Source organism: Lagenorhynchus albirostris, chromosome 15, assembly GCF_949774975.1.
Source record: "Lagenorhynchus albirostris chromosome 15, mLagAlb1.1, whole genome shotgun sequence".
NCBI lineage: Eukaryota > Metazoa > Chordata > Mammalia > Artiodactyla > Delphinidae > Lagenorhynchus > Lagenorhynchus albirostris.
Genome location: NC_083109.1, coordinates 5,756,420 through 5,768,664, shown reverse-complemented (window position 1 = coordinate 5,768,664; position 12,245 = coordinate 5,756,420). Strand labels below are relative to the sequence as shown.

Below are 12,245 nucleotides of genomic sequence, written 5' to 3'. Positions count from 1 at the left end.
GCAGAAGTGAGCAGCCGTACACCTCCCTCCCCACCCAAGTCTTCTGGGAAGGATCAGGGATGCCCGCGGGAGTGTGGGAGGTGGACGCCTCCCGTGGGCCCCTCTGGGGATAGGCTCGGTCTCTTCTGAGGGCTGCATGATTCAGTTTTGACCATATTTGCCTCAGAGCCAAGTGGCCACCCCGCGGGGCCATGGTATAAATATCGGTTTGTTTACTCTGTGTCCCAGTTGAGCATGGTTCTGAGGAACGCAAGGCTTCCCTGTTGTTTAGCCCGTGAGTTTGGAAACCGGGCCCTGGGGGTGGGAGTTGTCCAGAGGTTCTGAGTCACATTCGCTGGGGCGGCTTGGGGCTTCTTGGCCCAGGCCACCCTGCGTGGTGCTCATCTCCAGAAAGTAAGACAGGCAAATTCTCTGTGCGACCTCAAGCCCCCTGGTGTGGTGGCTTCTGTGGCCCTCTGCCCTCTAACTGTGCCCGAGTGTCCCCCTGGGAACCAGCCGTTCCCTACATCTGTCCCCGAGTCTCAGGTGGCTCCACCCCTGACCCCGCTGAGATGGGCATGTGACCCAGACCTGGCCAGAAAGAATGTCGCATGCCACTGGCCTTAGTGACTGACTCGGGGGTAGGCACATGGTCCAGCTACAGGCAATGAGAGTCAGCGAGACTTATGATGGGACAGTTGGGAGAGGCAGGCCCCCTTGCCTGTGGATTTAACCTGGGGGATGGGAGCCTGGAGCTGCCAGGGTGACCCATGGAGCCTGAGCATGAACCAGCTTAGGAGGCAGCAGAGAAATTAAATCCCGAGGACAGTGTTTAAACTGCTGGATCCAGCCATTCCTGAAGTCAGGCTGAGAGAGCCTGTCAATTCTCTTTTTTCATTAAACCAGTGTATTCGTTTTCTATCAAATCGTCACAAACTTAGTGGCTTAAAACAACACATAATAGATGATTATGTCCTACTTTTGTGGGTCAGAACTCCAGACACAGCATGACCCAGCTTGGCCTTCAGCTTGGGGTGGCAGAAGTCAGGGTGCCTGCAGAGCTGTGACCCTTACTGGGGGCTCTGGGGAAGAATCCTCTTCCAGCCTCATTCAGTTGCTGGCTGAATTCAGTTCCTTGTGGCTGTGGGACTGTGGTCCTCATTTCCTGCTAGCTGACAGCAGGGGTAGGTCTTTTCTTCTAGAGGCTGCCCACATCCTTCTCGTGTTTTCCCCATGGCTCCCTTCAGCCACGGTGGGTCAAGTCCCTCCTAGTGTTCAAATCTCTCCAACTTCCTCTTCTGCTGCTCCTCTCTGCCTCCTGCTAGAGAAAGTTCTCTGCTTTTAATGACTTATGTGATTAGATTGACCCCACCTGGATAACCCAGGATACGCTCCCTCTTTTTTTTTTTTTTACTTTTGGCTGCATTGGGTCTTCGTTGCCAGGCGTAGGTTTTTCTCTAGTTGCGGTGAGCGGGGGTTACTCTTCTCTGCGGTGCACGGGCTTCTCATTGTGGTGGCTTCCCTTGTTGCGGAGCACAGGCTCTAGGCGCACAGGCTCAGTAGTTGTGGCGCACGGGCTTAGTTGCTCCGCGGCATGTGGGATCTTCCCAGACCAGGGCTCGAACCTGTGTCGCCTGCATTGGCAGGCGGATTCTTAACCACTGTGCCACCAGGGAAGCCCTGCTCTCCCTCTTTTAAGATCTATAACCTTAATCACACCTGCAAAGTCCCTTTTGCCATGTAACAATATATTCAAACTTCATATAGTCACAATTTCCCGGGATTAGGACACAAATGTCTTGGAGGGAGGGGCGTTATCCCACCCACCACAGCAGTCTGACTTGGGCTTTCTGTCATTTGCAAAGAAAAGAATCCTGAATGATTCGCCCTCCTTCTGGAGAATGATTAGTTGGACATGACTGGATTATGCAGCTGAATTTCTGACTTCAGGAATGGCTGGATCCAGCAGCTCAAGCACTGTTAAAAGGATCCAAGTTCTCTTTATTTCTCAGCCTATGTTGGTTTCATGCTCAGAGTCCATGGCCCCTGGCTCCCAACCTCTGGGTTATTCCATTGGAAAGAAAATGTGTCTCCTTCCCGCTGGTCCCTAACCTTAGCCAAGCCCATCACAAAACCAACCTCCTTTATCTTGAAGGGCAGTCTAAGTTTCTGCTCTAAAATCCCCCACGTCGGTTAGATTCTGGCTCTCCCTCTGACTAGCCTCAGAACCACTGAATGTTTTCCCCCAAGTGACAGCACGTTGTGCCCCAAAGATTCTTATTTTGTTCCTTCTACAAATGTCCAAGCTTATTCTCTGTGCTAGGCACTGGAGGTGCAACAGTAAAAAAAAAAAAAAAAGTGGGTGTGGCTACTGCCCTGACAAGGGCATAAGCCAAAAAAAAAAAAAAAAAAATCACTGCCTTACAAATTTGTGAAGGAAACAAGCAGGTGAGGTAATGGAGAAGAACCGGGAGAGTCCAGGTGAGAGGTGGGTCCAGCAAAAGTCACTGGAGGGCTTCCCTGTTGGCGCAGTGGTTAAGAATCTGCCTGCCACTGCAAGGGACGTGGGTTCGAGCCCTGGCCCGGGAAGATCCCACATGCTGCAGAGCAACTAAGCCCGTGTGCCACAACTACTGAGCCTGAGCTCTAGAGCCTGCAAGCCACAACTACTGAGCCCATGTGCCACAACTACTGAAGCCTGCACGCCTAGAGCCCGTGCTCTGCAACAAGAAAAGCCACCACAATGAGAAGCCCGCGCACTGCAACGAAGACCCAACACAGCCAAAAATAAATAAATAAATACATTTATTAAAAAAAACGTCACTGGAGAAAAGTCATGGAAGGGGGCAAGACGGTAGAGCGTTCCAGAGACGGTCACAGCCTGTGCAAACGTCCTGAGGTCGGGTGCGCTGGGCCAGGTTGAGGAACTGCGGGGAGGCCAGGAGGGCAAAAGTGTGGTCGGGGGAAGGCGGTTGAGGCTGGCAGAGTGTAGAGGGAACTGGGTGGGGATGAAACGCATTAACCTACCCCCAAGTCCTATAAAACAGAAAGTGGCTTGGCTTTGGACTAGCAGCTTCCGGGGGGGGTGGGAGCACCCCGTGACATCTTCCTCCCCTCCCCGGGGCACCCCTCCCCTCCCCCAGCACCTCCGCCTGTGCAGTGACGGAGCCAGAGACCATCGCCAGCGCAGACTTCCGCCCCTGCTTCCGCCGGCCTCTCAGAATAGCGTTTGGCACCTCACTGAGGTTTCCACCTGCCGCCCTGGCCCTGCAGGCTGTCTCCACCCGCCCTTCCTCTTAAGAGGAGGGGAAGCACTATTGTTCCTCGGGTGGTTGACTTAGTGAGAAAGGGGAACAGACAGGTCCAGCCCCAGGGGGTGTGCCCAGCATCCCCGCCCCCTTTGCCCCCTGCCTGGTAGTTTCTCCCACCTCCAGATGCCAGTAGTCACGTTCCTGCTCCTAAGAGCGGTGGCATTTTTATTCAGGATAATTGCACAGCTTCCATTCACCAGTGTATCGACTGGGAATTGTGGGGCGAGGGGGGCGGTTTGTGGGATGGGAAAGTCCCTCCCATCCCCCACCCGGTTCTCTTCCCTCCGGGCATCCAGGGCCTCCAGTTTCAACACATTGTATTTTAGGCTTCTGTGTGTCTGTTTCCAAGTCAGCACGCGCCATCCGCTCTGTGAGGCGCTTGTTCCTTTCCCTTAAATACATCTTGAAGATTCCCCGCTGAGCCCACACTGAGCTTGCTATCGCCTGGTTGTCGGCTGCCTAGTATTCCACGTGTGAGTGGGCGTGCTCTACTGCCCGCCCCCTGGGATGGAGGTGGAAGTCGTTTCCAGCCTTTTGCTCATTCAGGCAGAGGTAGAACGAATCACCTTGAGCAGAGTTGCTGGTGCACCTGCCGTTGTCCGGTGCGTGCACACCTGCTGTGTGCCGGGATTTCACCTGCAGGCTCCTTCTCAGCCCTCACACGGCACTGCCGGGAGGTCACACCAGAGGAGGTAACTATTCAGGGCCACGCTTTTAAAGTTCATGTCCCAAACTCAGTGGCCTGGCTAGAACTTGACCCCTGAAATGGGGTCACTGTTCTTTCCGGGGCATCTGAAGAGCGATCACATATGCCCCAAACCAAGCTTGGAGATCATCGTGGCGTCTTCCTGTTTTTCTTTTCCTGCTTCGTCCTCACCATGCCTGCTGCCCCCTCGCCTCTGGAAAAGGCTGCCCGGTGCCAGGCCCGGGTCCCTGCCTTGCAGGTGTCTGCAGAGCTCCGCCCTGTGAGCCGACCTAGTGCCCTGGGGTGGGGGCTTCATTACAACTCCACCAGCACCAACCCCCTCCTTCCAAAGAAATAAATACATTCTGTCTCCTTATTGAACTTATTGTACTTATTGAACAACTACCAGATACAAAGCCCTAGTGAGGAAGACAAAAAATTCGTAAGTCATCATTGGAATAATTATTTAATTTCAGTCTGATAAATACTACAGTGAAGTGCCAAGCCCTCCCAGGTGTTCCTCTGCCTCAGGGCCTTTGCACATGCTCTTCCCTTTACCTGGACCACTCATCTTCCAGGTATCCACACGGCTCACCTCTTACCTTGTTGCATTCAAACTCATAGCCCCCTACTCACCGTGCTCCCTCTCTCTTGCCTGTTCATTTTTCTCTGTAGCTCTTATCGCGCCTCAAACCTACGTTTACTTTATGTATCACTTATTATTGCTTATTCATCTGTCTATTACCTGTACCCCTGGTGGACTGTCAGTCCATAACGGCAGACATTCTTGTTTGCCTTGTTCACTGCTCTATCCGAGGTGCCCAGAAAAGTGCCTGATACACAGTAGCTTCTCAGTAAATATTTGTTGAATGAATGAATGACCTAACAGGGGATGTGACCTACTTAACTCTTCGGGGACCAGGAAGGACGGTGTCAGGGGATGTTTTCCTACCACTGGGGACAGACCCAGGTTTCATGGGGCCTGAAGTTTATACAATTTGGGGCACTGTCTTTAAGAAAAAGAGTATATAGTTACATGTACAGAGTAAGGGCCAGAGATTGAAAAAAGACTGGCATTGACGAAGGGAAAGACATTGCAGGCAGAGGGAGCAGCTTGTGAAAAAGCCATGTGTGGCCAAGAGCCAGGGAAGAAGGAGAGAAGGTGTGTGTGGTCACAGCATTGCCAGGGACCCCTGAGGGGCTGGAGATCCAGTGGGGGCCAGCTTGGAAGTGACAGGGTGTGACATGCGGGGCCCTGGTTTCTGCGGGATCCCGGGAGAAAGCCCGAAGAGGACCTCCGGGTCCTGCAGGACGGAGCCCTGCCAGCCGAAGGCATTCCCACTCACCCTACTGGCCAAGCAGGGGGTGGCCCAGCCCTTACACCCCATTCCACCCCAATCAGCCTGCAGGAATGCATTTCCTGGCCTTGGGGTCCCTGCTCACCCCTACCCCACCCAGAGAGGTCCCCCGAGGCTGTCTGGGGAGGCTCCACTCTGCCTCCCCCCCAACCCCCCACCCCACCCCCCACGCCCGGCTCTGCTCAGAATAAAAGCTTGGGGCCCTGGCTGGGGACCCTGTGCTCTGACCCGAAGCCTCTGCCAGCCATTTGCATCACAAATGAGGCTGGGTCAGGCTGTTGGGCCCTGGCCAGCCTGCCTGGTGCTGCCCTCGGTGACTTAAGGACACAAGCCACCATCCAGCTGCTGCACATTCTGCTCCCTCCCCCTGCTGCGTAGATTGTACCCCTGGGGGGGATGCCCGGTCCCCGGTCCCCAGCAGGCCTGGGATCCTCCTGACCAGCCAGCCCTCCCACCAGCTGGGAAGAACAATTATGGCTGACAAACTGAGCTCCTGTCCTGTCTCTGAATGTCAGAGGTGGGGCGGGGAGGGGAGGGGGGCTCAGCATGTGACATTCTGGCCTGTAGCTCTCACAGCAGCCCACTCTACAGAGGAGGGGACTGAGGCTCAGAGAGGGTGAGCAACTTGCCCAAGGCTGCTCAGCTAATAGCCGGCAGAGCTGGGACTTGAATCCATGCCATTCTGCTCTAGAAGCTGTGCTGTGAACAGGGGCCATCCCCTTGAGGGTCATCTGTGTTTGTCCACCATATGCAGTGGGCCCTGCTAGCTGCTGGATGAATAAATGGTCATCTGAGCTTCAGCCTTTCTCCCCAGCATGGTCGAGGTGAGTAGGTGGGCTGCTTCTCTTTCTAGACTCTGAGCCCGTGAGGTCAGGGCGCTGCCCATGCCTGTTTGTGGTCCTGGTATACAGCAGGCACTTAATCAGTGTTTCTGGAATAAATAATGGAATAAATCAACACACAGACTCTTTCTGAGCCTGGGTTGTGCTTTTCTGCTGCAGGTTCCTTTCAAGGAAGAGGTGGGTTGTACCCAGCTCAGGGTCCCGAGGGCTGAGCACGCGGCTTGGTCCTGGAAAGTTCTCAGAGGTTCAGCCATGACTTATTCTCCACAAGCCTCGCCCCGGGCTGGCTGGGGCTCCTGCCCCAGATCCTGGGGGCCTGACCTGGGGAGGAATTCAGGGCTCCCTCTAAGCGAGCCTGGGCACAGGGAGGCCCCTGTCTCTGTCCCCTGCCTCTCCCTAGCTCGGCCCTGGAGTTCTGCCCTGCCCCAGGGCCTTTGCTCCTGCTGCCCTCCTGCCTGGCCCTCTCCCAGCAGCTCTTCCAGGGCTGGCTGCTTCGTCACCTCCTCAGAGAGGTCCCTGTCTAGCTGCAGCCCTTAGATATTTGCTATCCTCACCCCGTCTGTCTCCAGAGCTCTGTGGATGCCTTATCATTCCTCTGGGGTTTTGCCGGTGTCTCCTTTAGAATGAAAGAGGGAGAAAGATGCACACACTACATAGAGCAAAACAGAACGAGAAGGGAGAAGATAGAGGGAGAGAGTCAGATGGAGAGAGAGACAGGGAGAGGCTGATGGAGAGGAGGGAGAAAATAGAGGGAGAGAGTCAGATGGAGAGAGAGACAGGGAGAGGCTGATGGAGAGAAGGGAGATAATAGAGGGAGAGAGTCAGATGGAGAGAGAGACAGGGAGAGGCTGATGGAGAGAAGGGAGAAAATAGAGGGAGAGAGTCAGATGGAGAGAGAGACAGGGAGAGACTGATGGAGAGAAACACAGAAATAGAAACGAATGTGAGAGAGAGACAGAGCAACTCAGAGGCAGAGACACAAAGAGAAACCGAAAGGAAACAGGACCAGCGTCCTGGAGAGAAACGGAGCCGGGGCAAGAGGGAGGGGACAAGAGAAAGTACTGTGCGGTGGACAAAAAGGGATATGGGGGCCCTGGGCTTCCTTCTGGGGTGATGGGAAGGTTCTGGAATTAGATCGTGGTGACGGTTGCACAACTCTGTGTATATGAAAAGCCACATAATTGTACGCTTTACAAGGTTGCATTTTATGGAACATGAATTTTGTCTCATTTGAAAACATGAGAGGACATCAGAGAAACCCAAATTGAAGTACGATCTACAAAACACCTGATACTCTGCAAATCCAGCAAGATCAGGAAGGACAAGGAAAGAGCGAGGACCATCCCTGGGCCTGCAGGAGACGAGATGACTAAATTCAATGCAGGACCCGGGACAGAGAAAGGACACTGGGGGAAAATGCGAATCACGTCTGCGGTTTAGTTAATGGTACTGCATCAAAGTGAATTTCTTGGTTTGGATCATTGTACTATTATGTAAGAGATTAATATTAGGGGAAGCAAGGTGAAGGGGACGTGGGGACTATCTTTGCACCTTTTCTCTAAGTCTAAAATTATTTCAAAATTAAAAAGTTAAAACAAACAAAGGAGACAGAAATGACCAGAGAGCAGCCCTGGGACAGAGGAACTGCCTGTGCTCCTGACCCCGAGGAGACCACCAGTCAAGGCCCCTTCGGGATAAAGCCCTGGGCTGGGGGTGGGGGCCTGGTGTCTAGTCCTCTGCCCATTACTGACAAAGAGGCTGCTGATGCCCCGGAGCAGGCTCTAGTTCCAGCTGAGGTACTTCCACGCCCGAGGCTGCAGACCCTGAGGCTCACCAGCAGAGGCTGCCGACAATTTGTGACTCTCCTGTTGTTCATTTAATGGTTTCAGCAGCATTTGGGGCAGACCCGGGCGCTCCCCTGCACCCATGACCATGCCTATTGATGTTCCTCTGTTCCACCTTCCCTCCACCCCTGCTACCCCAACACACAGCCCTTGGTGCCTGCCAGCTGACTCCCGCAAGGCTCCTGGCATCCTGGGAAAAAACGCCCCAGATCCTGCTTTCCTGCGAAAACAGCCAAGTGGCAGCCCCATGCTGGGGTTGGGGATCACTTCATGTGGGTCCCCACACAGGACAGGCCGGCCCCCCGTGTTGACCTCTGGGTTCCTGGAAGGAAAATGCTCATTTTTATTTCCCTAGAACCCATTCCTGGACCAGGCATGTAGTAGGTGCTCAACACTTGTGTGTCTCCCAGACACCTTACTCCCAGGACCTCAGCCAAAGGCAGCTCTTTCCTCACCCAATGCTTTCAAGCTTTTTAAAGTGGTGAAATCTACCTTTTAAAAATGAAAATATTCAGAGAATAATAAGCCCCTACTACCACTACCCAGAATTAAACATGACACAATGAGACACGAAGATTTTGTCACTAATCCTTTTTCTTTTAAAGAAATAAAATGTTACAGATACAGCTCAGCTTTGCTGTAACTCCCATCACCCTCCCCCCACAGCCAGCCTCAGTGGGAGCGAGAGCTGCAGCCTCATGCCCAGGTTTCTACCTACATGTTTATGGTGATGGTCAATTTTCCGTATTGCTGTGGGCACCGTTTAAGCAGCTTGCTCGTGAACAGTCTCCTACAGCGTGCAGAGCTCTGATTTTGTGTGTTCCAGTCAAATACACGTTGAGGTGCCCTCCTGACGGTGGTGGAGAGGGATCCATCCTTTTAAGGAGCCGTTCCCCACCCCCTCCCCGACCCCTGCATCTGCCCCAGCTCATGCATCTGCAGCCCTGGCAGCCACACAGGGCTCAGAAGGGCCCCACGCCAGGCTTAATGCTCTGCTGTCTCCGTCTTGAAATTCTTAGTAACTTTTGCACGAGGGGCCCGCATTTTCATTTTGACTGGAGCCCACTAATCGTGTTGATGCTCTGACAACGTGGAACACCTAACCGAGCCCCCGTCCTGTGCCAGGCCCTGGCCCAGGCTGGCCGGCAGCACAGACCACCTCAGCACATCCTCCAAAGGCTCTGTGAAAGGCGCGGTTGCCGTCAACCCCATTCTGCAGATGGGGCCACTGAGGCTCAGAGAGCTCCTGACTTGGGAGCCCATGCCCTGAAACAGAAGACCCACTTTGAAGATTGAATCTGCTCCAGACCCCTTTCTTTCCTTTTTTTTTTTTTGCGGTATGCGGGCCTCTCACTGTTGTGGCCTCTCCCGTTGCGGAGCACAGGCTCCGGACGCGCAGGCTCAGCGGCCATGGCTCAAGGGCCCAGCCGCTCCGCGGCACGTGGGATCTACCCGGACCGGGGCACGAACCCGCGTCCCCTGCATCGGCAGGCGGACTCTCAACCACTGCGCCACCAGGGAAGCCCCAGACCCCTTTCTTTTAAAACCAGGGTCCAGAGAGTTGAAGGCTTCCTCAGCGGACCTGGCCCCTGGGCCACAGAGCCGGTTCCCCGCCATCCCCGCGGCCACGAGCCAGAGCTGCCTGGCTTGTCCGTGCTGCCCCGGCCCCGAGGCTGAATTCATTTCACCACACTTCCTCTCCCCGTGGGGACTGTCTCAATATGGGGTGAACCAACCCGGGGGTTAATCAGAGCGCCACTTCCTCTTCCCAGAGACAACCTCTCACAGCCTGCCTTCTATAATTAGACCCCGGCCTGCCTTCCCCGGCTGGGCGTGGTTGGGCCTGAGGCTTATTCCGGCTCTACAGAGGGGTTTCCACACGGCTTCCCAAGAACCCCAGGAGCCTGTGGGGCAGGGGGCGTGTGCGGGGGATGCTCAGGCCGCGAGGCCTGGGATGGGGCCTCCTCCGGCTTCCTGGCGGGCCCTCCCCGCCACTACCCCTGCAGTCATGCGGGTGGACCAGATCCATTTCTAGGATCTGGGAGACGGGTTTTGCCATAGTCTAGAGCAGCGGTTTTCCACTGGGGGGCCGTCGGGCAATGTCTGGAGGCATTTTCTGTTGTCACAACTGGGGAGGGAATTGCTCCTGGAATCTAGGGGGAAGAGGCCAGGGGAGCTGCCACATAGCCCGGGGCGGCCGGCTCCACAACAGAGAAAGGCCCGGCCCCAAATGTCAACGGTGCTGAGTTTGGAGGAGGACGTAGTTTTGACCATGAGGACAGCGGAGGAGAGGAGGTGGCTGGGATTCGAGGTATATTCTGAAGGTAGAGCGGACAGGACAGGGTGACGTCTGATCGTGGCAAGTACCATTGTTGAGAAGGAGCGCGATGGGGACACCCGAGAGGGAAGGTGACAACAGCTTGTGGGAGGAGGTGACAGTGAGCAGAGGCTTGAATGATGAGGGACCTCCCTGGAAGATCTCCGGGAGAGCTGTAGGGAGAGGAAGACAGGTGCCAGGGCAGGTGGGAAAGGATTCTGAATCTGGGTGAGGAAGTGAGAGGAAGCCAGGAAGGAAGGCGGGGGTCACACCCTGCGGAGGCTTATGGGCCAAGAAGTAGGAGTTTCACTGGCAGCCTCTGAATGCAAAGGTGCTGGGAGCACAGGCCGGGGGTCCGGAGACTGGATTTCAGCTTGAATTGGGTACTCACTGGCCAGGTGACTTTGGAAAAATTACTCTTTTGGGGCTCCAGTTTCTTCTCTGTCAAAATAGGGGCAATGCTACCATCTGGTCCCCCCAGGAGGCTTCTGTACAGTCAGTGAGGTGCTGACAGAGGACACAGGATGGGGAGGTGACTCCCCATTCTAATCTGAGTGTTTAAGAGTGACCCACAAGAGCTGTAAGCTCGAGTCCCAAGTGTGGCTGACCTCCAAGACCCAGGCCAGGGTCCAACCAGCTCGGGCATCATTGCAAGTGGACGAGCGTCCACGGGACTCTTGGAGAGCCATCTTCAACAGCGACCTCATGTGGTGGTAAGACGCCATGACTGCAGTGAAGTTTAGTGGGGAACAGGCCTCACGCCCACCTGTGGGTTGAAGACCCTTCAAGGTGCGGGAGGACCCGAGAAGGAGGTTCTGGGCATCTTGTTAATACAGCGCCTGGAAGCCTGAGTGATTAAGGAACAAAGAGATGTAGTCATCCCAATATCATAACTTGGAGGAATTTATTCTCATGTCCTTAGTTTGGAAGGAAAGTCTCCTGACACTCGGGGACTCCGGGAGGGCTGGGGGTGAGCAGGGGTGGTCACGGGGGCAGGAATGGTGCCTGTGACACTCCTGCCTCAGTGGGCTGGCAATCAGTTCCTCTGGTCCCTCCTTGCTTTCTCTCCAGCCCGGGTGCCTGCAGTCCCATCCCAGGGAAGGAGTTCCTCGGTTGGGGAAGCTCTGAAGACACTCAGGTGAAGGGACGGCAGGAGATGGGGTGGCTGGGGGCGGAGGCTCTCACCGCCTTTTCAGGCTGCAACCTCTCCCATCTCCCTTCCTGCTCAGAAGACATTTCCCACGTGGACCCGCCAAAGGATGTCACAGAAACCACCCAAGAAACGTTCCAACGGGGTGAACAAATCATTTGTCCCCGAGAAAATATGTTACATGGAAGAAGGTGCAGCCTTGCAGGCAAAGAAAGAAAAAATGCCCACAAAACCCCACTGCGTGCTGATGCAGTTAGAAAACAATTTGGAAATGATAAAGCCCAGTGCTGGCAGGGATGCGGGGAAAGCAACACATCAGCTTTGCTATAAATTGATTCCGATTTTTTTTTCTTTCTTTTTTGGGTGCGTCGTGCAGCATGACGTGTGGGATCTTAGTTCCCCAACCAGGGGTTAAACCCGTGCCCCTTGCATTGGAAGCGCCAAGTCTTAACCACTGGCCCGCCAGGGAAGTCCCCAGATTCAGATTTTGAAGATCGACCTGTCTGTATGCAATAAACACTGAGAAACTGCACATACCCTCTCACCCGGCATTTTGTCTTTTGGCAAAGTGTGGCCTTATTTAAGAGTGGGAAATGGAAAAAACAAAAGCCCCACCCCCCAGATGCCCTGCGTTAACTTCTGTGGAGTTAACTCTGTGGAGTACTCACAGTATTTGAAACGCTGAACACGTGTTACCTCTTTAACCTTACAGCTGCTCGGCGAGGTGTTTTCTGAGCTCTCATTTCAGAGATGACGGCC

General features: G+C 54.5%; 1 protein-coding gene across 2 annotated transcripts in view; it reads left to right on the top strand.

The window, feature by feature from the left end:
* Window positions 1-11,990, top strand: part of RBM38 (RNA binding motif protein 38) — a 38,648-nt gene extending 26,658 nt beyond the window's left edge. The window contains exon 4 of one of the 2 annotated variants that reach the window (XM_060122719.1): window positions 11,408-11,990. In XM_060122719.1, the coding sequence (XP_059978702.1) occupies window positions 11,408-11,816 (409 nt within the window). In that variant the 3' untranslated portion in view covers window positions 11,817-11,990. Of the gene's footprint in view, window positions 1-7,418; window positions 7,733-11,407 lie in introns of those variants that run through there. The other variant, XM_060122721.1, reaches the window with a different exon arrangement.
* Window positions 11,991-12,245: the final 255 nt, after the last annotated feature.